The sequence below is a fragment of the Rosa rugosa genome, chromosome 2 (assembly GCF_958449725.1).
Source record: "Rosa rugosa chromosome 2, drRosRugo1.1, whole genome shotgun sequence".
In the NCBI taxonomy this organism is placed as follows: Eukaryota; Viridiplantae; Streptophyta; class Magnoliopsida; order Rosales; family Rosaceae; genus Rosa; species Rosa rugosa.
The window spans coordinates 68,189,492-68,213,265 of record NC_084821.1 but is presented as its reverse complement, the minus strand read 5'-3'; the positions used below and the strand labels follow the sequence as shown (position 1 = coordinate 68,213,265).

Below are 23,774 nucleotides of genomic sequence, written 5' to 3'. Positions count from 1 at the left end.
GCGCATTGGACTTAGAGTAAGAATCGATGAGAAGATATCACTGGTATAAAAAAAATATTTAATGTTCAACGTAAATTAAATTGGACAACTAAAGTTGTTTTAGTTTCTTTCAATAGTCCAAACAAAACCTCGCTCACACCTAACATGAGCACTTTCTATTCATTTCTTGGTCCGTTATTACACACCAACCCTGATATGTTACAAATAATAACAATACCAAATTAGCATCATAACACTGACACATGACAAATATATAAACAGTAGATATAGCCCTCGCCACGAGACTTTAAATCACTTAAACATAAGTGACACCGTGACGATTATTTAAAAGACACTACATGTTTTGGATGGTAATCTAGCGGCCACAATTTCTAGATTTTTTTTCAACATGCCAACTCAAGATGAAATACTATATAATCCCTCTCAACCCTCTTGCCACAATCATCACATTTCAAATTTACAGTGAAGAAAAGAGTCATAGAAAGCCTTTCACTCTCAACTCCTCAAAGTCCAAAACTCTTTAACCCTTATTGGAATTTGCACCAAACTTCCTTTGGAAGTTATAAGCAAAAATACAAGGCGCCAAAAGCATGTCACTCCCTTTTTAGTTTTTGCTTTATTTTCTTCATTTCAATATTAAATCTCATAACTTGTTCATGGATTGATTCCTCACAATAATCACAAACCCACACCCCATTTTCCTTTTCAAAATCTCATTCTCCGATTTTCTGATTCCTTTCTCTTCTTCAGGTTTCACAAAGACGGTTTCTTTCTCCAAAAAGCTCCAATCTTTGAACTACCCAGAACCTGAATCGGAGTTTCCCCTCTGAAATTTCAGAATCGGTTGCATTTCCGACGAAGAAAAACCCAAAATTTATTTGGGAATTTTTCCGATTTTCTAAATCAGTGTTGAATTCTCAGTCTTTGAATTTCTGGAAATGGAAGCTTCCGGTTTCAATGGCGCCTCCAGATTTGACGACGAACAGGGCTTGAGGGTATTGCTCGACGCTTTTGGCCCGGCGTTTTCCCTTGAAGAAATCGCCTCGGCTTATTGCAAGGCCGGGAAGAACGCCGAGGCCGCCGCCGAGACTCTGGCTCTCTCCGCCACCAGCGCCGGCGAAGAATCGTCGGCAGTGGTATCGGATGATGGTGGGATTGGGAAGAAGGACAAAACGACGTCGGATAATGGGAGTGGGAATTCGAGGGGTGCGAAGACGAAGTATCGGTCGGTTTCAGTGGGGAGTGTTTCTGGTGTTATTGGGAAGCATTATGGGAACAAAACGACGTCGTCGGGTGGTAATGGAGGGAAGGCGTTGAGAGTGGACTCAAAGTCCAAGGTGTTGCCGATTCCGGAGAGCTGGGTGGAAAAGGCGGAGTCTTGTTCTTCTTCGGCTGGGGATGATGTGCTTCACCAGGACATGGAGGATTTTCTGTTCAATATGCTTGGAGAGGGGTTCAAGCTCGATAGGGATGTGATTCGAGACGTTCTTGGTAAAGTATCTAACCCGAAAACTAGTGTTGTTTGTGTTTTGTTTCAGCCATTTGCTTGGTTTTATGTCAGCTATGATTTGCTAGCATGAAAATGTTTGGCATTGTTGTGGAAAATGTTTGGATGATTTGAATGTTATCTAGTAGGAGTAGTTGGAGATGATATACCATGTTAAATGGGGCGGATGCCTATAATCAATAGGTGTGCATATTGGTTGTAGGAGTTGAGAGTGGGAAGGAGGTTGAACGAAAGGAGTAAAAGTATGAAATTGATTAGATTGCTGTGTTTGTTTGATTAGAATCTTAAATCAATAATCAGAATCTCAAATCTATTGTATTTTTGTTGATGTTACTGACTTGTGTGGCAGTTGAGTAGTTTTTTTCAGTGACCATAATGTAAGAACACTAATCTGGCTTTCTTTATGCAGATAGTTGCGGATATGATATGGAAAAGGTATACAGCATTCTCAAGGCTTTTCTCTGTCTTCTATCAGATGGATGTCGTTATATCTTGTAACTAGCTTTGGTGTATTCATGGAAAATTTGGGTTATGTTTTTCTTTAGGTTTGGCTTGGTCTCTTTGTGCTAACATGCAATGCTTTTTTTTGAATTCTTAAGCAATTTCTTTTCTATTCTGTTCCTTTTTAAAAGAAAACTTTTATAGTTAATGTAAAACTAAGTAGAGCAAATGTAATGGTAGACTACCATCCAGTTGTTTGATTGTAGCCTATAAGATTGTACCTGCATTGCCCGCAGGGGAATTTTCTAGTCTATATATGAGTAAAAAGCCTATCTTCATCTCTACCCCAAAGGCGGTTTATTGTGGATTTCTTTGTTTGTTTTTGTTTTTTTTTTCTCTCTCTCTTTTCTCAAGATGCTTTCCTATTCAATCTGTTCAGTAAAATAATTTCTTATGTTTTTCCTAATGCTATACCTTTTATTTTCTAAAGCTGTTAGACATTGGCAAGATGTATTCACATATAAGTGCTTCTAAGCAATGACTTTTTTATTTACTTTTAATTACCATTCAGAGCATGGAAAATCTGATCAGTTTGTCAACATCAGCCTCGGATGAAAGAAACGAAGTCATCTCTAACTCCAATGATAAGGTCAGTAACATTTCCAACCATTTAGGAGCCTAAACAGGATTGTATTAGCTTTGATGCTTTCTGAATTATAATAATATGTTAATACGCTTCAATGATGTATGCTCCAATTTTATATTTTAAAGGCTGTTCAACTTTCTCTAAAAGGTCATTCTGATGTACTCCTAACATGTTATCAAGCTTTAGAATTTGAAAACTGCATATAAGGAGATATATGACATCATAGATTTGTATAAACTGCTTGTTAAGAGGACCTCATTTCTGTTGCCCTTACTTTTATGTCATCACACAATATACATATTATTAAAATGCAAACTAAGAGAAGAGGTAGAAATCTGTCAAGCACAGATTAGTTATTGCTATTCTAGTACCTCTCTGTCTTATTTAAGATTATTGTCCAGTCTGCAGGCTCATATCTGAAATTGGAAGAATCTTCTCAGAGAAAGCCCATAAACTCCACTGAAGGGTAGGTGCTGTCCTTACTTTTGTTATACTTACTAAGTATTATCTCTGTGTTTGCTATGCAAAGAGGGGGAGGGAGAAGATGGTGAGTATTTAAAATACTTAGCTTATACAATTATCAGTCTGACTTATCTATATTCGTCTTCTTGCAGTAATGGAGACAGGGCTTCAAATACAAATGAAGTAGAATCTACTGGAAAAGAAAAGAAGAGATTGGATCTACAGAAGGAACTTTTGGCTGCTCTCTTCAATGCTCCTGAGAGACCTGAGGAGCCGGAGCTATCAAAAACAAGAATAGTAAGATCAACGAAGGGATATGCAGACTACGGCCATTTGGTGCTTGAACCTCCAAAAGATTCCTTTTCAGATCACAAGACACCTGTGGTCTATCAACAGCATCATACTGAGGAAGGTATGCACCCTTTTCTCTACACTGGTGTTTCCCTGGTACCCTCTATGGAGCGGAATGGTTGGATCAATCTGTGTTGTAAAGGAAATCATTCAGTTCCTACTAAACCCAAATTAAGCCTAAATATGGATCTATATGGCACGGTCTCCTTGCTTTGTGCTTGTATTTTCCTTAACCCTTCATAACTGTGCTGTAATTGCAGATGCGGATGATGAAGTTAGGTACCAGGTTCTTCGCAAAAGTGTGAAGGAGTATCGGAGTACGATGAAGGAGTATTACCAGGCAGTAAGTAGCTTTATATGGCTTAGTTTATTCCATTTATTTGAAATATATTATACATGCATAGTAGTTGCTTGTGGTATTCTTGTAACTTTGCACACTATGGGGTAAAGAACTAAAGATATCAGTTTTCTTTTGTTAGGCTGTAGACGCATTTTCTAAGGGAGATCGTATTCGAGCAGACAAACTTATGGAACAGGTAAAGTCTCCATCTTACTGTCATGAAGAAGTGATTACATATTAAATTCCTATGAATATGATACGGCTTCCGACTACTTTACATTTTACAAATAGCTTTACTTAACCTAGCCTTCATACATGCTCTATTATTTTGTTTTTGTGGCACTTCCTTAGATTTAAGTGTGGCTAGATTGACTTTTGAGGCCGTGAATAGTATTGTCTGGGCCTTGGCTGATAATTATCATAATATTGGCTGTTGTTTTTTTTAGATTTGTATATGGTTCAGATGGGTTCCATTTTTGAAACCAAGTTACAAATGTACGATAGTTTGTTCAAGAAATCCCCTAATCCCATGCACGTGAACTGAACTAGCTTGACCTGGACTTAGTTTATAAATATTTCTTATCAGATAATATAAAGGGGAAATTGCTTCAGAAATTAAATGAATTTATGACCTCTAATGTACTATGGCATGGCAGGGACATTTTTTCCAGAAAAAGGCACGCGAAGCAGATGAGGAGTCAAATAAAATGATCCTTAAACCTAGGTCAGCATCCTTTTTTTGTGTTGTCCAACCCTCTTAGGACATTGGTCAAGGGCGGTTCATAGGACATTGGTCAAGCGTGGTTCATAGGACATTGATATTTTTCTTTCACTGGGTTCTTTGTCAGAGATGCTGAGACACAAGGGGATATAGTGCTTGACTTGCATGAAGGTGGTGCCAAGGAGGCAATACGTCTTCTGAAGTGTCATCTCTCTTCATTTTCTGGTATCTCATGTAAGTGATTTGGTCTCATAGTCCTATTTCTATAACTTTTTCTCCATAATATTGAATTTGTTTTGTTGTCCTTTTGGTCAGCAATCAAGCATCTTAAGGTCATTATTGATACAAAGGATAGAGATATCTTGAAAGGATCTCGCAGACGATTAGCAGTAAGACCTCTTCAATCATACTTGCTGCTTATGTTTGAAAATGCTTGATATTTTGCTTGATATTTTACTTTCATATGGTCAATTGACGCAGGTTTTGAAGCTTCTGGAGGAAGAATCAATCAAGTGGGTTGAAGGAGACAATGCTGGAACAATACTAATCCAGTTGGATAGTATTAACCGAAAGAAGTTAACTTTTCTCAAAAAGTAGTGGAATCAAGTTGTTATCTCAAAAGGATCCATCTTTGGAGATAATCAACATATGAACTATCAAATAGGTGACAGTATCAAAAAGAGAAGTGAAAATTGGTACAATTTTTTGGCAAAATATAGTTTTGGTTCTGAAAGAAATTGAAGCTTATTAGAACGAAAGGAAATTTCGCTGAGTTCAAAATTGTCACATTTGAGGCTTTTGCAATGTAATGACAGTGAATGAAGAATAGTGCACCTGTCATTGGAATATCATTTTTACTTTGGGTTTGAGTTTTTCTTCTTAGTGGGTACTGTTTACCTTCTTAGAACGAAAGAAAATTTCGATGAGTTCAAACTAGTCACATTTGAGGCTTTTGCAATGTAATGACAGTGAATGAAGAATAGTGCACCTGTCATTGAAATGTTTGAATGTCATTGTTACTTCTTTGGGTTTGAGTTTTTCTTCTTAATGGGTACTGTTTACCTCTCAATAATAGATGCAGTACACATAATCTTGGATGTGTGCTATTACTTGCAACTTAAAAGGGTATAGGCCCTAATGAAATACTTCTAACCGAACAAAGGAAAAAACAGGCATCTAATTTGGATTTACTTCATTCTATCTCATGCTACTTGAACTAAATTTTGTTGTCCATGGAGTTTGTACTCGATTACTTGAATGCTCAATTGGCAAAAAGATTAGTAGATTCATAACTCTAGATGTTAAGAACATTTTACGTGTCTTCATATTTATTTTTTTCTTTTTCTTTCTCTTTTATGGATAATGTTTCTAATTGTTGATGCCAAAAACCTTAACACAAGTCACACACCACTATTGGGACCAAAAGAGACCCATGGTCCCATGCCCATCAAAATCGTCAGGTAGAACCCACCATAGAGAATCAAAACCGGGGTCAAATCACCCAAAAGAATAAAGAATCAACCAAATCAACGGTCCAGATCTCATGACAGAGAGCCTCCACTATTCCTCAACTGAAAATTTACGCCCGAATTTAGGTCTTTCTCTATTAAAACCTCAACAAAGTCTCTACCTTTCTCTCCCTCTCTGCGTTTTTGCTTCTGGGTTTTCGAATTCAGAGCTCAATGGGTGGTGGGTCAGTGAAGGACGTGAAATCGAAGCAGGAGCTTGATGGGTTGGTTCAGAGTGGCGCACCGGTTGTGCTTCACTTCTGGGCTTCATGGTGTGAGGCCTCTAAGCACATGGACGAGGTCTTCTCACATCTGTCTACTGATTTCCCTCGTGCCCATTTCTTGAGGGTAAGTTTGGTTCTCGGTTTTGAACCCAATTCTGTGTTTTGTATAAACCCTGTTCTGAATTTTGGTTTCTGAGATTGAGTTTGTGGTGGGTTTTTGTAGGTTGAGGCTGAGGAGCAGCCTGAGATTTCTGAGGCTTATGCGGTTTCTGCTGTGCCGTTCTTTGTCTTTGCCAAGGTATATGCTTGTTGGGTATTGCAGCGTTTTTCTTAGTGATTAGCAGTGAGCATAATTGTGTTGTTTGACGTGTGAGTGTATCTATTTAGCTTTCGAATGCAATAGTGAAGATTTTAATCTACTGTGAGAATAGGCTTGGTTGTATAATTTGGGGGACTTTTATTATGTTGATATAGGCAGAATTGATAAGAGTAGCTTTGCTAGTAGGAGTGAGAGTTGGTGGTGGAATTTAAACACTATAGGTTGAGTGAGTGGGGATGGTGTTAGGGTCATAAGACGATGAACTTGTTGAAAGAAGCCTTCATCAATTTGAATGACTATCCAACTGAAAAAAGTGATTTTACTAGATTTGAGAGATTTCTGCTGCAGTTCCAGAAATTTGTGTAACGTGCTCTGTGTACGTAGGAAAGTAGTCAGGTCTGCTACCATTAGTTAATTGTAGCAGAGAATGTGATTAAGAGCTAGGAAGATGAGTTAAAAGCTTAGTTTTCAGAAGGTAAAACTTCTTGAGTATGTTGGTCCAGTGGGATAATTACTTAGGTCTCAAAGGCGGCACAATCTTAAGTATGGTGGATTACTTTTGCTGATGATAAACTGTTAAATTTATTTCATTATTGCCTTCTGAGCCCCTGTTCTTATGTACCTTTTCTTAACTTTATCAGTTTCCTACTGTTTGGGCTTTCTTTCTCTTCTTTGGGGGAAAGGGGTCGTAAAACAATATCTCTCTTACTAAAATTTCTCCATTGTGTATTTATATAGGATGGTAAGATTGCTGATAAATTGGAAGGTGCAGATCCATCTAGTTTGGCCAATAAAGTTGCTAAGGTTGCTGGGTCAGTTAACCCTGGAGAACCTGCAGCTCCTGCCAGCCTTGGGATGGCTGCTGGTGCGACTATCCTTGAAACCATTAAAGAGTTGGCAAAAGAAAATGGGTCTTCCCAGGAAAAGATTGGAGCCGGTGATACATTGAAAAAGCGGCTGCAGCAGCTGATTGAATCTAATCCAATCATGGTTTTCATGAAAGGAAACCCCGAAGAGCCCAAATGTGGATTCAGCCAAAAAGTTGTTGACATTTTGAAGGAAGAGAAGGTCAAATTTGGAAGTTTCGATATTCTATCAGACAATGAAGTTAGGGAAGGTTTAAAGAAGTTCTCTAACTGGCCAACATTTCCTCAGCTTTACTGCAAAGGGGAGCTTCTTGGTGGGTGTGACATTGCAATTTCAATGCACGAAAGTGGTGAACTAAAGGAAGTTTTCAGAGACCATGGTATCGATACTATTGATTCTGCTGGGGCAAAAGTGACTGAAGCTGGAAGTGGAAAAGGTGGAACCTCAGCAGCTACCGGTTTGAATTCAACTCTTACCTCTCGGCTTGAAAGCCTCATTCATTCAAGCCCAGTTATGCTGTTTATGAAGGGAAAACCGGAAGAACCCAAGTGTGGGTTCAGCCGGAAGGTAGTTGATATCCTTGCACAAGAAAAGGTGGAGTTTCAGACCTTTGATATTCTTTCTGATGAGGAAGTTCGTCAAGGGCTCAAAGTTCATTCAAACTGGTCCAGTTATCCTCAACTATATATTAAGGGTGAACTTATTGGTGGATCAGACATTGTGTTGGAGATGCAGAAAAGTGGAGAACTCAAAAAGGTTTTGGCAGAGAAAGGGATTGTACAGAAAGATACTCTGGAAGATCGTTTAAAGAAATTGATTTCTTCTTCTCCAGTGATGCTCTTCATGAAGGGCACACCTGATGCTCCGAAATGTGGTTTTAGTTCCAAAGTTGTTAATGCCCTTACAGAAGATGGTGTTAGTTTTGGGTCATTTGATATTTTAACTGATGAGGAGGTGAGGCAGGGGCTTAAAGTCTTCTCAAACTGGCCAACCTTCCCTCAGCTGTATTACAAAGGTGAGCTAATAGGAGGAAGCGATATTATACTGGAGCTGAAGAACAATGGAGAGCTTAAGGCTACTCTGACGGAGTGAAACCTTGGACCTGTTTTATCAAATAATCCCAGAAAACCGTGAAATCAATTGTTATTCTGATGTGTTGACGTCTGATTACATTAGACACTTTCTAAAAGTTTGCTTTAGATACTTTCTTAATATACCGAGTCATATGTTTCCTTGATAATTGATGTTTGCACACTTGGGATTATTTGTGATAAGCAATTTCTGAAGTTCATCTTTTGCTGCTTGGTTATTTTTGAAATGGAAGTTTGTTGCCACAGATTACCTAGAGACATGAAAGTGCAACACACATTGAAATGCATATTATTGTGGATTCAATAGATGTGTGAGATTATACGTATTCCCACAATCCTACAGTTTCTAGGGCTTGGACTAGGAAAGTTGCATCTGAAGCTCCATTTTTTGTTTCCTTGGGTTCTTGTTCTCTTCCATTAGCAGCACAGTGGTTCTCTTGTTCTGCTGCATTGCTCATGCTATGGTTAAGGCCAGTGCTAGCGCTCTATTCTGAAGCCTTAACATACACGGGAAAACTGTTCGGTTTGCATTGGCATATGCATGTGCATACTCTGGAACTTCGTTCATCTTTGGCTGTTTGCTTATTTCTAAATGAAACTTTGTTGCCATAGATTACAGTACACATATTCGAATGCATATTGCTCCTTGATCTCAATTAAAATAGAACCGTGAGATTGCACCAAGTTCGAATGATACTCCAATGCTGACTATCTTATGGGTTGATATGACATTCTGAGGGCACAACAGAAAACAAATCCTTACAATCTTATATCCTTACATTTTGTCCATAGAAGCATGTATACAGAAATTGCGGATTTGCAAAATGGCGATTGATTTCATTCTCAACAAATGCAGAAATACTACAATTTCCATGGTTTCTAAACTCCTTGTTCGAACGCACGACACCTGAAACAAGATGCAGGCGCAATTGGGGTATCAGAACTAGGTTTGCCTCATGCCAAGGATGCTCTTTATGATCATCAATTTTATCAGATTTCATATTATCCACAATATATAATGCATGATGCATTTGCTGGTTCACTGTGACAACAGTCAATGATCCAACAAAAGCTTCCACATCTTCACACTGCCTTCATCACCAAGCCAAGAGCCAACTCAATATTTTGGCGTATTGAGCCACTAGTGTTGGGGTCTCCGTCCTCTCTCGGTCCACACACACAAAGAGCAGCAACCTTCATGCATGCACTTAAGAAAAAATGAAATTGATCGAGTAACAATTGTATAACAAATAAGAAGTTATCCAATAATAGTTTAAACCAAAAGTATTTAAAACAACTCAATAGACGAATGTATTGAAGATTCCAACCAAAATAACATCACAAAAGATATCATAACATAATAATTCACATGAACTCGTATACTTATACTCCTTGCATCTTGTAGAATATCCAATTTAATCGTTCTTCAGGGGACATCTTCAAGAACGCATCTTTTTTTGTTTTGGTATCAATCAAATCAAGCGCCGTGAAACGAGTACCTTGATCCAAGTTTGGGATCTCCTTGATAGCATCCCAAACTGTATATTGTCTCTCCCTTTCTCTTTTCTCTAGTAGATTATAGAGTCGTTCAAAACTGGTGGAGATTTTATCAAGGCTTTGTATAATGCGACTTTCATAAGTGTTTTCAATTGAGCTAGAACTTCCTTTTGATACACCATTCTGATTCATCTCCACAGATATCTGCAAAGTTAAACAAACATTATTCAACCTTTAACAAAAATTGTCCCAAAAGCAGAAGATTATGTCATACAAGCAAACACATTCACTATGACATTCTGATATCATTCAAATTCATTCCACATCCAACTTCGAGATCATATCAACCCGACTATACCCACAACCTAAATTACCCTAATCAGGCTAATAACATTACCACCCAGTAATCCTAATTTCAACTATATATAGTTTAATAAATTTGATGCCTCTTTCTCTGAGCAACAAAACCTGGGCTAATGCAATTTGATGCGTTTGAACTTACCTTGTTGTTCTCTCTGCGTCCACTGAACCAGTTGTCGTCGACCACTTCAAGAAGCATGGGATCCTGGACAGGACTGCTTTTGGAGCAAAGTGTCCTGCGAGCCATTATGGTTCTGATGAAGGAGAGCTTTGGATCGATGAGTGTGTTGGGGTTTTAGATTTTGAGAGAGAAATATCGAAGAGTAGAAAGTGAAGGGTTTAAGGTTCACGGCTCACTAAACAAAGAAGTACAAGGGTTTAATAATAGCAAAATTGGGCTAATAGCTCATCTTTTACTCTTTTTTTTTTTTTTTTGAGAATAAGGAAACCATCTTTTACTCTTCTATCAATCTCCATTCTCATAAATTTTTCTTTTTCTTTTGGAATAATCTATTCTCATATTATCCTTAATTAATTTCCTCTGTTGTTCATCTTTGGCTGTTTGCTTATTTTCTAAATGGATTTTTGTTCCCACAGAGAGAATGTACACACATTCGAATGCCTTCTGCGACCTCGATTAAATAGAACTGTGCAATTGCACCGAGCTCGAATGATACTCCAATGCTGATACTTCAATCACTTTCATACTATCTTATGGGTTCAATTTAATTATGAAATTCTGAGGGCACAACAGACTTCAAATCCTTATATTTTGTACAAGAACCATCTATACTGAAATTGTTGAATTCGCAAAATGGCTATTGATTTCATTCTTAACAATGCAGACATAATACAATTTCCATGGTTCTAAAATCTATGTTCGAACAAGAAATTATGGTTCACCTGAAAAGATGCAGGCTCAATTGGGGTATCAGAACTAGGCTGGCCTCATGTCAAGGATCTTCCTTGTTTCTTCATCATGATCTATTTTATCAGTCTTCATACGATCCAGAATTCTATCTACTTCTTCACCACGTCTTACATATGCCTTCAACAATGCATGATACATCTGCTTGTTCACTGGGATAACCTTCCTCAATGATCCAACAAAAACTTCTGCATCTTCAACACTGCATTCATCACCAAGCCAACTCAGTAAGGTTGTGATCAAACTATTGTTGGGTTTCCGTCCTTCCTCTGTCCACACACTGAGCGCAACCTCCATGCACTTTAAAGCTTTTTCCATCTCACCCTTAGCGACATATCCAGCAGCTACTATTTCCCAACTTTTAAGGGTGGTTGCTTTTCCCTTCTCCATCAAGTCTTCAAGCAGAGCTTCTGCTCTCTCATACAACCCCTTTGCTGAATACCCTACTACCAGAGTCTGTGGCACTCGAAAATCGTAACAGTTTCCAGACATTTCCCATTCCTTCAATACCATCTCAGCTTCTTCGAACTCACCAAGCCTCACCAGAGACACCAACATGCATATATAGTCCCTGTTTATGCATCTCTTACAAGCACTCTTCTCGAGACCCCATAACCTCAAAACTTCATCCTTACTCCCCATATTCGCATAGAGGGAAATCAAAAAGTTGTAGCCAAGCCCTTTTTCCGTATCCAACCTCACTTCCGACTTCTTTAAGGCATCAATCGCCTTGTTGGTTTGGCCTGCCTTTACATAGAAATCAGCAACAACAGCATAAGTATTCCAGTCCATGACAATGTGAGGCTGCCCCTCCATCTCTTTCAAAACCCTTTCGACTCCTTCAAGATCAGACCTCGCACCATAAGAGTTGATGCAGATTCTATAGCTGAAGTTGTCAGGAGATACATTATTCTCCTTCATCTCAGCTAGCACACCAGGGACCTTCTCATGCTGACCGCCATTTGTATACAAACACATGATCCCATTGTAATCAAGAGGCGAAGAAGCAAACCCCATCTCCTGCATTTTGCGCAAATGAGCAAGGGACTTCTCCGTCTGGAGCTGCCTGACATAGCAATTCAAAAGAGCACCATATGTCCTACAGTCCTTATCTCCATCCCCCAAATTACTGAAATACTCTTCTGCCGAAACAAACCCCCGAACCCTTCCTATCAGATCCAGCTGCACAGCATGCTCACTCGGCCGAAATTTGCATACACCCTTCTCATTCATCCACTCAGAAATCTGCACACAATTACAAAACCACAAAATTCCCAATTCCTTGTTACATAAAACAACAAAACAGTAACACTATGCCATTCCAAATACACTTTAACCTCCCCAAAACCAAACCAAGCACACTATACCCACTACTTATACCCTCTTTCTTAACTACAATTCAGTAAGTTTCATGTGAAAACACATCGAAACCTCGAGTTACATTACCACCCACTAGTTATACCCTCTTGTAAATTTTAAGGGAAGACATATTGAAACCTGTAGGGCTTGAGAGAAGCGCTTGCGCTTGCGAAGGTCACGAATGATGCGTTGGAGCTCGCCAACGCTGACTTTGTTGCCTTTGGAGACCCAGTCGTCGAGCTCCGGAACCACGCTTTGGTTCGGATTTCCGAGAGGACTGATCTTCGTGTAGAGGGTAGGCTTCTTGGTCCGGCTGGTATAGTAGGACCTGCTCGTAATCGCGTTTCGGATGAGGGTTTTGACGAAGGAGAGCTTGGGATCCATGACTGTTTGTTTGTTGGGGTTTTAGAGTTTCAGAGAAACGAAAATGAAGAAGGGTTTAAGAGCACAGTTGGGCTTCTTCTTTTTTTTGTAAGTGCACAGTTGGGCTTCTTGGGCCTATTAATCTTTTGAGACAACAATTTTACTGGACTCATTTATGCAATTTTCTTCAACTCATAGATTCTTAATTAGTGATTTTTGTTAATCAATTGCTTCCGAATTTCGATCCTATTGTGTTCTGGTTATAATCTGGTTTTTTTTTTTTTAAATGATTTTTCATAGTCAGAAAAAATTCATTAAAAAAAAATCTTATTTTCGACATGGCATTACATTCCATGGTATCATCCATGGATGCCGTTCTCGGCATAAAGACATTGTTATATGTAGAATTTGACGAATTGAATTTAAAGGAAGAAAAAGTGCGAGGGAGACTCGATGGAGTCCAAGTAGGTGAAATAATTACACCCATACTGGTTAGCACCAACCTAGAAGGACCCAACATAAAGTCCTCAATGATCTTCCATCTTTTCTAATAAAAGCCACGAAAAAGAGCAGGCAAAATCAACTTTTGATTTTAAAGCTTTGAATTGTGGATCAACAAGCATGCATGGTGTAATATTCAACACAGACCTAAGGAAACTCTCATCACTGCTGGTACTAATTTTTGTCATCGATTGTGATGGTCTTGCATATACTGACCCACACAATCCAACAGCTTAGTTTCTAGTGCTTTGAAATGAGAAAGTTGCGTCTGAAGCTCCATTTTCTGCTTCCTTAGGTTCTTGTTCTCCTCCATTAGCAGCAAAGACTGATTCTCTTGTTCTGCTGCATTGATCATGCTTCGATTAAGGCCAGCAGCACTAGTGCTCCTCTCTTCCGAAGCCTTTAGATACACCGGAAAAGCGCTCGGTTCGCATTTCTTCCGATTGATCTCCAGTAGCATATGCCGGCATCCCTTCTGGAACTTCTCGTGTTTGAATTCCCATCGTTTTGGTGATGTTTTCTTGAATCCCTGTGGAATAAGACATCCATCAAGTTTCATAGGGACTATGCTACTGTACTAGACAAAATTGAAGAGCTACATCTTCCAGCTAGCTAGCATTAATAAGACGAAAGAATATATTAATTAGCTACAATGATTGATTTGTCGTCCATAATAATCATTACATCGGATAATATTGATTATAGCTTAATACTTACGTTTGTGTTCTATTTTAAGGACGAGATAGAATTAGAGGTCTAGAGTTCTTGTTTCAAGATAATAGAGGCTTAAAATTTGTTTTCTTATGAAACTATATATGTGATTAAATTAATTTGAGTTAAATGATACATCACATCAGTAGTACAAATTATAACGATAAGAAAATAAGTCACATTTATGCATGATGTATAATACTTTTACTGAGAAGGTCGATCCACCTCATGTGTAATGCATCGACAGCCTAATATAAACCGATTTCACATACATAATGATCCCCTAACCCACCCCAGAACATGTTACATAATTATACGAAGCTAGTCTATCACTTCGGAGCGGGGGATGTACAGAACGTAGAATTTCTGCTCCTAGCTAAGAACAGGATCTAGCACAGTACCCGTTTTATGACCGCTGTTCAACTACAAATCAATTGGCTGCATCTGCATGCACTAGGATTAATAAATCAAAACTAGTGCATTAGTCTGCAGAGCGGGATTATTTTGACCAATTGAAACTGTCACATTTTTTGACTTCTATATATTATTAATTAATTTCTTAATTTCAGTTTGACTACTGTTTATACGCCTGGAGCTAATACACAAAACAGAAAAACCATCATCACAGAAATCTTTGAACGATCAGATCCTAGATTTTTTTTGTTCCCGCATTTTGTTTCAGCTAACTATTGTAATGGATTAGAAAACTCACGAGGTTTCTAAATTTCTCGGAGTATTAATACAGGGTTCTTGAGCACTGATAAAACTATAAAATACCAAATATGTATTAACATTCACATCGATCATTGAAATAGTAGTTATATATAAGCCATTGATGGATCTGTATGATATTTCATTCTGTATATAAATGAAGATAGAGCTAGCAAGACTGGAATTTAGACTACTCACATAGGTATTAAGCTGGCGAATAAAGCTGGAGAAGTTATTGTGCTTGAAGTATTTAGGCAACAAGAGCTCTGAGAACTCAGCAGGAGACCATACTATAAACCCATTTCCCTCTCCATTCCATGACACAATTGATCTCTTTCCGCTGCCATCTTCGTCTTCCTCTTCTTCTTCCTCTAGCAAATCGTACGTTTTCGACAAAAACGGGGCAGGGCTTCTCGTCCTCGAACTCTGACTTGTGCCATGGTTCGCCTCCGAGATATGTTGATCCATACACATAGAGCTGTTTTCTCTATTTATGGTTCTTCCAAAGAGTTCCATATAAACTCTCTTTGTTTAATTATACGACTACTACTACTCTTTTTAGCTTTTTGGAAACTACTAGCTAGTGCCGTGGAAGGTGGATTGTTTCCTTTTGGCTTCGCTTTTCTTTTTCTTTATTTTGCTGTTTCTATAGTTTCTTAAGTTCATGCAACATTGACCGGAAAAATTAAAAATAAGTGCATGCAACTTTCCAAGATTCCCAATTAACAAAATACACCTTATATATTAAATTGTATTGAAAATTGAATAATGGATGATGATGTAACAGAAGCAAAATGTGCTGGTATGGAAATTCATACTTTCCAATTGGATTATGGCACGTGTAGTCAAAGAAAATTTCTACTATTTGACTGGACTAACAATGAATTCATTTAAATTAGTACACTGTATTTGAAAATCCCATCACATCGATAAGGCTAGCTACTTAGATAGGGAGAAAGACTGTAGATGGGGGAGTGGCATCCGACACATCCAATTTACCGATTACAATTTCAAAAAATGGGCAGCCGGCAGCGGATTGTTTAGGTGGTCGGATTGGAAATCCGGTGTGGTTGGGTATTAGTAAATCCTTGGTACAAGATTGAGAGAGAGAGAGATGTATATATTGTAGGATTTGGGGCGCATTGAATGATTGTTTACTCCCCAGTCATTCCAGACAACGTACAAATTCAACAAATGAAAAGATAATGAAATATCCAGGGCCGGGAACTCTGACCCTAATGATGAAATGGTCTGGAATTAAAAGCTTTGTGTGTATATATGTCATCAACTATACTTTTTCCTCCAAGTGAGGTTATATATGTTGTCTCAGGCACAACCTTTTAAGCACTGAGTTCTGACCTACTTTATTCGATCACATATTAATCACTAGACCAAATATTATTGGATTTAATTTTTCGGTTTTGGTCATATATATATATTTATTTATATATTTATTAAAGTTGAACTCACGACCTCCCACTAATAAAGGAAACACTTATATTACTAGACCGAATGATACTGGACTGGTCATATATATACTTGTTATTTTAATTTTGATTTATAATCGTAATTCATATATTTTGAATACCGAAAATCTATCCAATGTGTTTAACTTTTTTATATCATATCTTTCCATTTGACATTAAAAAGCCAACATAGGTTGCATGCATGCTGAAATCGGATTGTTTTCATTTCTAAAGATAAAGCACTTGTAGAAAATTACGCTTCGTAATTTCCAAACAATTAGGGTTAGCAATTGTGGGTGGAATCTTGATCCTCACATGGAAAATTGAATATGTTCCTGTCTAAAGCTATCATCCAATTTATTAAAGTTGCTGACTTGCGATCATCCATGCTAGACTTATTCGATCACTGAAGATTCTAGGCAATGGAGTCGCGCAACTTTTTTTTTTATCTGATTTGTAGTTTTAGTCTATTTAGTCCAAACCAATGGGCTCTGAGCAACTGTAATTGAAAGTAGGACCAAAAGGATCAAAGATAAACTTGCATTGTTTAATTAAGCCTAGCAGGAAGAATGTTGTGATTGGGAGCTTGAAGAAGATCGCGGTCAGTACTTCGTCTGGCAGTCGCATAAGGTTGGGTTTTCCCATCTCTGCTCTTCTAGCTTCTTCTTTTTGTTTGGAAAAGATTGGGTGGGTGATATGATATTTGATGTACAGTATGATGTATCCCTAAGGTAACCCGAGTGGTGTAACCGTGTAAGGCTACCGGGTCCTTCCGGGGGGAGCAGGTCCTAACTCCCAAAATACAAGGTTTTATTTTATTTTTAATTTACACTCGGAAATGTAATTACATGTCAAAATATATTAAAATATATAAATCTATATCTATACTATTATTAAGAAAATATGCTTTGTTAGTTAAAATCAAAATTTTTGACAAAAATGACCCTAAAACATTAAAATAGTTTGAGAATTAATTAAATCACAAGGGTCATTATGACAATTGCAAATTATATTTTTATTAACAAAAATAAACAAAATAAATCCCACAAATTCCATTTTTCTCTCCCACTAGCTTCTCTCTGCAATAACTGTTTTCATCCATTATTTTTTTTTCTTCTTTTTTTTCGAAAAGAAAAATACTTATGCTAGTACTATTATTAAGCTTGCTCTTCAAAACTGAAATTTTTTACAAATTTAACATTTATTTATTAAAAAATTGTGAAATATAATTAATCAATAGAGATAATATGGTAAATTATAAAATAAATAAAAAATAAAAAAATAAAAAAGCAGAAAATGTGGTAGTTGTATGAGAAGTTTCTCCACTACTTTTAATTTCTCTCCACGCACACACATAGTGGATGAGCTCTACGTACTAGTTTTTTTTAATATAGCATCAGCCCATGGTTCATAGAGCATGATTTTTAGATCAATATTCAAATTGCGGAACAGCAGAGAACCACAAATGAATTTTAATGTATATTATTATTTTTTACCAATTATAGCATGGCGCATGAAACATAATTTGGTACACTAAAAAAATTTTAACAATAAAATTGCTAGCACGACAGTTTGGAGTGCCTCTTGATATGTGTCAAGTGTGTTGGGGCTTCCTTTGTGATAGTAGTTGGGTTTGGATATTTGTCTGCTCTTTTGGGCCGCTTTTTGTGCTTTCGTAATTGGACATTTGGTTTGATGGTCCTACATGGGAAATGTGGGATTTTCTGCTGGGTCTCATATTTATATGAAAATGGGGCTCAAAAGCTTTCATTTTTGACTGAAAATATCTACAGTGGCCATGTAGGCTTTAGGCACTGTTTTGCTTGCATTCGCTTTCTCCATTTGCTGAGCTTTTCTGCACTGCTCGCAATATGGATCATGAGATTTATTCTTGGGTCATGAATCCTGATATGCATCATCGGATAAATGTTGTCTAATCATAAGATAGTTCAGTTATAATTTCTAATGACGAGTATCACAAAATTGGTGATTCTTGTAAATAATAATTGTAAACCAATAAATATTCTGAACTACTAAATTGAATTACAAACTCTTGTAAAACACTTTGAGACTGCTCAAGCTCAAGAGAATCAATGATTCAAGGAAGGTTTAGCATTATTATAAGGCAGAATTTAGGCTCTTGTCTCTTCCTTAAGTTATCCGACTTTCCACTGCGTTCAAGTGCTAGATATCCACTCTCCAAACCTAATTGATCGAATTGATGCACCACCAATACCCTACACATCAAGTGGAATAGACGTTGACAACCCAACTATTTAGAAAGCAAGTTGTCTTGATATTGAAGTTATAATTAAATGAAAAGTAAATCCACGAAAATTATCACAAGAAGACATAAATAAACTATTTCTTTTTGGACAATAAAATTCTATGATCACAATTATTCATTTTTTACAATACTGATTTATTCAATATTATTTTGTCGTTTGCTAGTTTGATGAGTAGAAAATTTTTAGTTTTATTAAGTTTGTATAAATGATCTGTACATGATGGTTTATGACTTAATGATAAACGGTTCCAATCAGAAAGGATGGTTTAACGTAACTTTAAAAAGGATTCATTCCTTCTACATCATTTTAAGCAATCCTAACTTGGCTGAGAAGTTATAGGCTGAACAATACTCTAGTAGTTTGATTTGGAGATTTTGGTTAACAAACAAAGATGATAGTTTGGTCGCCAACACCTTGGGTTTAGAAATATGGGTTAGAATTTGATAGGTAGGTATATTGGTGACCACCTCTTGGGTCCTCTTACCAGTTACCATCAAGCTATCTTCCAATGCCTATCAAGTAGATACTTAACTGAGGTTGATGGATGAAGTTGTGGTACTCCCATATGTTCAATAATTCTATTATTTATGACTTTCACACCGTTAGATTATGCATATATATCAAATACGTACGCATGTATAATAGAAGTTTCCACAATTGATACTTCTACTATACATGTGTGTATGACATCTAACAATATGAGAGCCCCTACAATGAATAGTAAAAATGATATTTATGGCTTACACATCGTTGGATCATACGTGTATGGCATACACTCATGTATAGTAGAAGTTCTCACGTTCTTATTCAAGTAGTTACAAAGAACTTCACCACAAATGAACAAAGCTTGTCTCTCTATCTGAACGGGGTATTCATAAGCCTTAAACTAGTACACTTGAAGAAAGAGTACGCTGACATGTACACTCAGAATACTAGGAAGAGATTGAAGAAACAGCAAATTTGAACTAGTACACTCACACAGTCACATGTAGGATGTAACATGCCACCAACTCTTCTCATGTCCATTTTCATTTTCTACTTTCCAAGAAGTTGCTTCTGATCCTGGTTAAACTCATTTTTGATTGACCTGTAGTTACATTTTCTATAAAATCTGTATCTGTGATTGTGAAGCTTGCATGTGACCCCAGTTGGCTTGACATAGATATCTTGTTGTTTCTCTATGACTACGGATCAGTATGGAGTCTGGACCCTCCCCAAAAAGCAAAACCAGTTTGATTGCATCAGGACCACTAGGGACTTCTCCATTTTGGATCACTAGGACCCTAGTTTACCGTGGACAAGATGAATATAGGTAACAAAAACAACTTGCATCTAGAGTTCTAGACCAGTGGACAAATGAGGGTTTTTTAAGAACTAGCATTATTGAGCCTCATGATATTTTTTGGATCTATTCTTACTCTCTTCCCTTAAATAAATTCAAAAATCGTTTGACTATTTGATTAACCTGATAATCATTCTAATTAGTGTAATCCTTTTGGGGTCCTTAGATGAGTAATAAAAAAAGATCACTAAAAAAGTAAAAATAGATGAATTGTTAGACCTTTGCCTTAAGGTTTTGAAACAACGTGTTTTTTGATGATCCCCTCGTCCTATTTTTGAATCACCCAACCCGTGAAAGAATCTAATTGTGATTTCTACAAACCTACCATCTTGTACAGTAAACCAGCAAAGCTGAATAAGCAGCAGGAGAGCTTAAATAAGAAGGTTAAAATTAAGATCGAAATGGAAATGTCGATGACTCTCGACAAAAGCTCTAATATTACTCTCATATAATGCACATCTCATCTCATCTATTTATATTCAAGAGGACGTTCATACCTATTTATACAGTATACAAAATGGCTGGAGGGAGAGGAAGAATGACCTATATACTACTACACTATATTCAGAAAACAATAAGGCACAAAAGCAAGCAACAGAAGAGGAAGAAAGAAATTCTGTTTAGCGACTTTTCTGCCTGCATCTCGTGCCTTCTCAACCTTGGACTACTACTGCCCGTTAGGTGGTACGAATTTGGATACGCGTATAAGCTCTCAGAGTTTCCGAACACCCTTGCATAAACCATCTCCCCGAATAGACCAGCCATCGGATGGTTGATACCAGCTAACGTTGTGCCTCCGAGGCTAAGCAGTGGTGAGGAAGATTGTTCCTCATAACTGCTGTAGGGATGAGAGCTATATTGTTGGTTCTGATAAGGGTTACGATATGGAAGTTGCTGACCATTACGAGGTGAGTTAGATAGAAGAGCTTGTGCATCCCATGCTGATGGTCTGGGAGGTATTATTATTCCCCGGGAGGGTGCCTTTCCTTTGAGCTCAGCTTCTGAAGTTGTTTGGCCACGGCCATAAAGGGGGACCATGGTGGTGTGTGATATCTCGGTCTTGCAAACAGGGCACTGAGGGCACTCATCAGAAGCAAGGGAGGCGCTCTGGACGTGAAGCCATTTGTAGATGCAAGGCCAGCAGTACAGATGGCCACAGAGGGTGACCACTGGCTCGTGTGCAAAGTCTAAGCAGATGTTGCAGTCAAAGCCGCCTTTAGAATTTTCAGAATCGGCTGTTGCACCTAAGATGGACTTCCATTCATGTGCACAGTATTGTTGCATTTCCATCTTTCTGCTCTTCCAATTTGATTCTTCCACCTGAGATAAGATATGAAACCAGTTAATACCAGACTCTTAAGCTACCTGATCTCGTTAGCTTATTAAGAAATCCTCTACCATCAACTATAAACCATTCTTGATTCGTCTTTTAGTTCAAAGTTCCAAAGTCCAAACATATAAATATAACCATGAACCTCAAAATTCAGAACAAAACAGTTACTGAATTAGAGATCAAACTAACAATCTTTCCATGGAAACTTGTACCTAATTCCCCACCAATTCCAATTCCTTTACTTCTTATTAGTCAATTTCGCCTCAGTCATATACATCGGCATAACAGATATCATTGAAGAACAAAGGAAAACCAACTCAGGCTCCAGTGTTGCCCATCAGGCACAAAAGAAACAGCAACTTTTTTCGGTTTTCTTCCTATCATCCCAGTTCTAAAGCAGACCCAGATCTGAAATAAGACACGCGGCTTAGTTGAGTAGTCCAATGCAAGCCTACAACATCTTACTATCATCCACAAGTTGGGGGCATGCCCCTCCAGCATGAGCTCAAGTACAACCTAAACGAAACATTTCTCAAATTCGACTCTCACCAAACCCTAAAAATCACCCAAAACATACCTACACGACCCCGTAATATCTACAACTTAACTTATCTTAGATATCCTTACAATTCTATTTGTAAACCCTTCAATCATCTACACATTTCATCATCCCCCGGAAAACAAAGACTCCCCAAATTCTTTCCTTCACCACAAAATTGCTTTCGATAAAGCCATATGAACCAGAAATCCAAACAGTGATGGAATCCAAGCTAGATCTGTAAGCATAAACACACATATATCTTCCACCATACCAAAAACCATAGAATCCCGGAATAAAAGCATGTGAAACTGAAAAGAACAAAAAGGAAACCGTGAAATTGATTAAGCATTAAGAGACGGTACCGGAAAGAGATTCTCGCAGAAGGGCCGGCGCTGTAAATTTGTTGAGAATCTTCGAGAACTCCCACCGGAGCTGTAATGGCGATTTTTACAGAGAGACGGAAGATGGAGAGGGAGAGAGAGAGAGAGGATAGGAGGGGAGGGGGTGAACGTGGCCTTCGTATGGCTTATATAGACAAATCCAGTGTGACCTTTACTGTAACACCGTAGTGGCAATTTCAACTGCGCGATACGCGCGTGGAGCTTACTTACTTTTCTTCTTCATCTTCTGGCTTTTTTGTTTTTTTTTTTTTTTGCTTCAAGAATTGTCTTAAATATAGATTTTATTATTTTAGAAAAACAAAACTTGCAAATATAGATTATATGATCTTGTATTGTATGTACTCTCAGCCTCTGAGTTGAATCTCTGACTAATATCCTAATAAGATTGAATACCGTATATATTTACATCGTCTCACAAGCACGTATTTATCGTGTCGAGTGTTGAACATCAAAATCGTTTTCTTTGTTGAAAATTTAAATTTTAAAATTAATACTTTTAAGAATAATTATAATAAATAAAACTAAGGTCTAAAAATCTATTTTTTTTCTTGTTTACTTCTCGTTCCTCCCTTCGTAAAAACATAAAGAATCTTAATGTTCTCACTCAACCTAGCTAGTCCTCTGATTATTTATATGTTGTCCTTAAGAGTAAACCTTACCTTTCTTCTTCCTCTTCCTCATCAGAAAACCTTTTAGTGGGCTATTGCATCTATGGGTAGTGCCCTCTATCTCCATGCCTAAGCTATTATAGTTTTTTTTTTTTTTTTGAAAGATAAAGGGCAGTGCGGCTACTCTCAAGCCTTAATTAATGAAACTACCGAATACAAAGGGGTGACATTAAGCCTAAACCCCTTATTACAATAAGTATCTAGAGAATATCTCAAAATAATATCATGAGTCTCTACAAAATACATGTATTCTAACAAGCACCAATTAGAAAATTGAGTGAACATAAAGTCATAGTGGTAATGTTAATATAAAATACTGTGACTGATATTTCTCTTAAAGTTACTTTAAAAAATTAAAATGGAAAGTCAGAAATATTACTCCATTGCTTACCTACATTTCGCAACCTCTTTCGCACTGTCGGAGTGCAGCGGTGCCCTTAACTTCGTCCCCATTGGCTGCGAGCCTGTCAGGAAATCTTTCCAGGTTTTCTTGCTAGGCAAGCCTTTACCTTGCAAACCCTTTGAGCCTTCTACTTTCAAATCATATTTCATGCGCACTTGAATTGTTAATAAGAAATTCAAGGTTCAGGAACGTCCTGATAACCTCTTCCTCTTCTCATTTGACAATGGTAAGCATTTGAAGAAGGTTTAACAAAGGTGTGGAACCAACCGTAAAATTCCATTTTGAACATTGGTTGGTAGATGCTCAAAGTGTGGCATGATAACCCAATATGGGGTTAAGTGTTTAGAGCAGGTTTCAACTCTTCGTTTGGTTCGCATAATGAAAAGGTTGGGAAAGGAAAGTTGATCATTTCCTGTGTTTGGCAC

General features: G+C 37.6%; 5 protein-coding genes across 7 annotated transcripts; 2 read left to right on the top strand and 3 right to left on the bottom strand.

Annotated features, from left to right (window-relative positions):
- Positions 1–603: 603 nt before the first annotated feature.
- On the top strand, positions 604–5,325 carry LOC133729628 (putative nuclear RNA export factor SDE5). The gene is made up of 11 exons (XM_062157186.1): positions 604–1,491; positions 1,917–1,942; positions 2,520–2,597; positions 2,996–3,060; positions 3,209–3,468; positions 3,668–3,750; positions 3,887–3,943; positions 4,404–4,471; positions 4,596–4,702; positions 4,784–4,857; positions 4,949–5,325. The coding sequence occupies exons 1-11, from the start codon at positions 939–941 to the stop codon at positions 5,063–5,065; spliced, it is 1,488 nt and encodes a 495-aa protein (XP_062013170.1). The 5' UTR covers positions 604–938; the 3' UTR covers positions 5,066–5,325.
- A 737-nt stretch (positions 5,326–6,062) lies between these two features.
- LOC133729630 (monothiol glutaredoxin-S17) lies at positions 6,063–8,735 on the top strand. Its single transcript, XM_062157190.1, has 3 exons — positions 6,063–6,324; positions 6,424–6,498; positions 7,258–8,735. The coding sequence occupies exons 1-3, from the start codon at positions 6,151–6,153 to the stop codon at positions 8,476–8,478; spliced, it is 1,470 nt and encodes a 489-aa protein (XP_062013174.1). The 5' UTR covers positions 6,063–6,150; the 3' UTR covers positions 8,479–8,735.
- A 967-nt stretch (positions 8,736–9,702) lies between these two features.
- Positions 9,703–13,071, bottom strand: LOC133729629 (pentatricopeptide repeat-containing protein At4g21705, mitochondrial). 2 transcript variants are annotated; one of them, XM_062157189.1, is made up of 3 exons: positions 12,760–13,071; positions 11,238–12,507; positions 9,703–10,178 (listed from the first exon to the last, which is right to left on the bottom strand). In XM_062157189.1, exons 1-2 carry the CDS (start codon positions 13,003–13,005, stop codon positions 11,272–11,274), a joined length of 1,482 nt encoding a protein of 493 aa, XP_062013173.1. In that variant the 5' UTR covers positions 13,006–13,071; the 3' UTR covers positions 9,703–10,178; positions 11,238–11,271. The 2 variants fall into 2 exon arrangements, with proteins under 2 accessions (XP_062013173.1, XP_062013172.1); XM_062157188.1 differs by lacking the exon at positions 9,703–10,178 and having other exon boundaries at positions 10,834–12,507.
- A 480-nt stretch (positions 13,072–13,551) lies between these two features.
- Positions 13,552–15,533, bottom strand: LOC133733657 (heat stress transcription factor B-2a-like). The gene is made up of 2 exons (XM_062161305.1): positions 15,106–15,533; positions 13,552–14,014 (listed from the first exon to the last, which is right to left on the bottom strand). The coding sequence occupies exons 1-2, from the start codon at positions 15,421–15,423 to the stop codon at positions 13,670–13,672; spliced, it is 663 nt and encodes a 220-aa protein (XP_062017289.1). The 5' UTR covers positions 15,424–15,533; the 3' UTR covers positions 13,552–13,669.
- Positions 15,534–20,401: 4,868 nt separating this feature from the next.
- On the bottom strand, positions 20,402–22,397 carry LOC133729627 (E3 ubiquitin-protein ligase RMA1H1-like). Of its 2 annotated transcripts, XM_062157185.1 has the most exons (3): positions 22,240–22,379; positions 21,549–21,744; positions 20,402–21,323 (listed from the first exon to the last, which is right to left on the bottom strand). In XM_062157185.1, the coding sequence occupies exon 3, from the start codon at positions 21,291–21,293 to the stop codon at positions 20,568–20,570; it is 726 nt and encodes a 241-aa protein (XP_062013169.1). In that variant the 5' UTR covers positions 21,294–21,323; positions 21,549–21,744; positions 22,240–22,379; the 3' UTR covers positions 20,402–20,567. The 2 variants fall into 2 exon arrangements, with proteins under 2 accessions (XP_062013169.1, XP_062013168.1); XM_062157184.1 differs by lacking the exon at positions 21,549–21,744 and having other exon boundaries at positions 22,240–22,397.
- Positions 22,398–23,774: the final 1,377 nt, after the last annotated feature.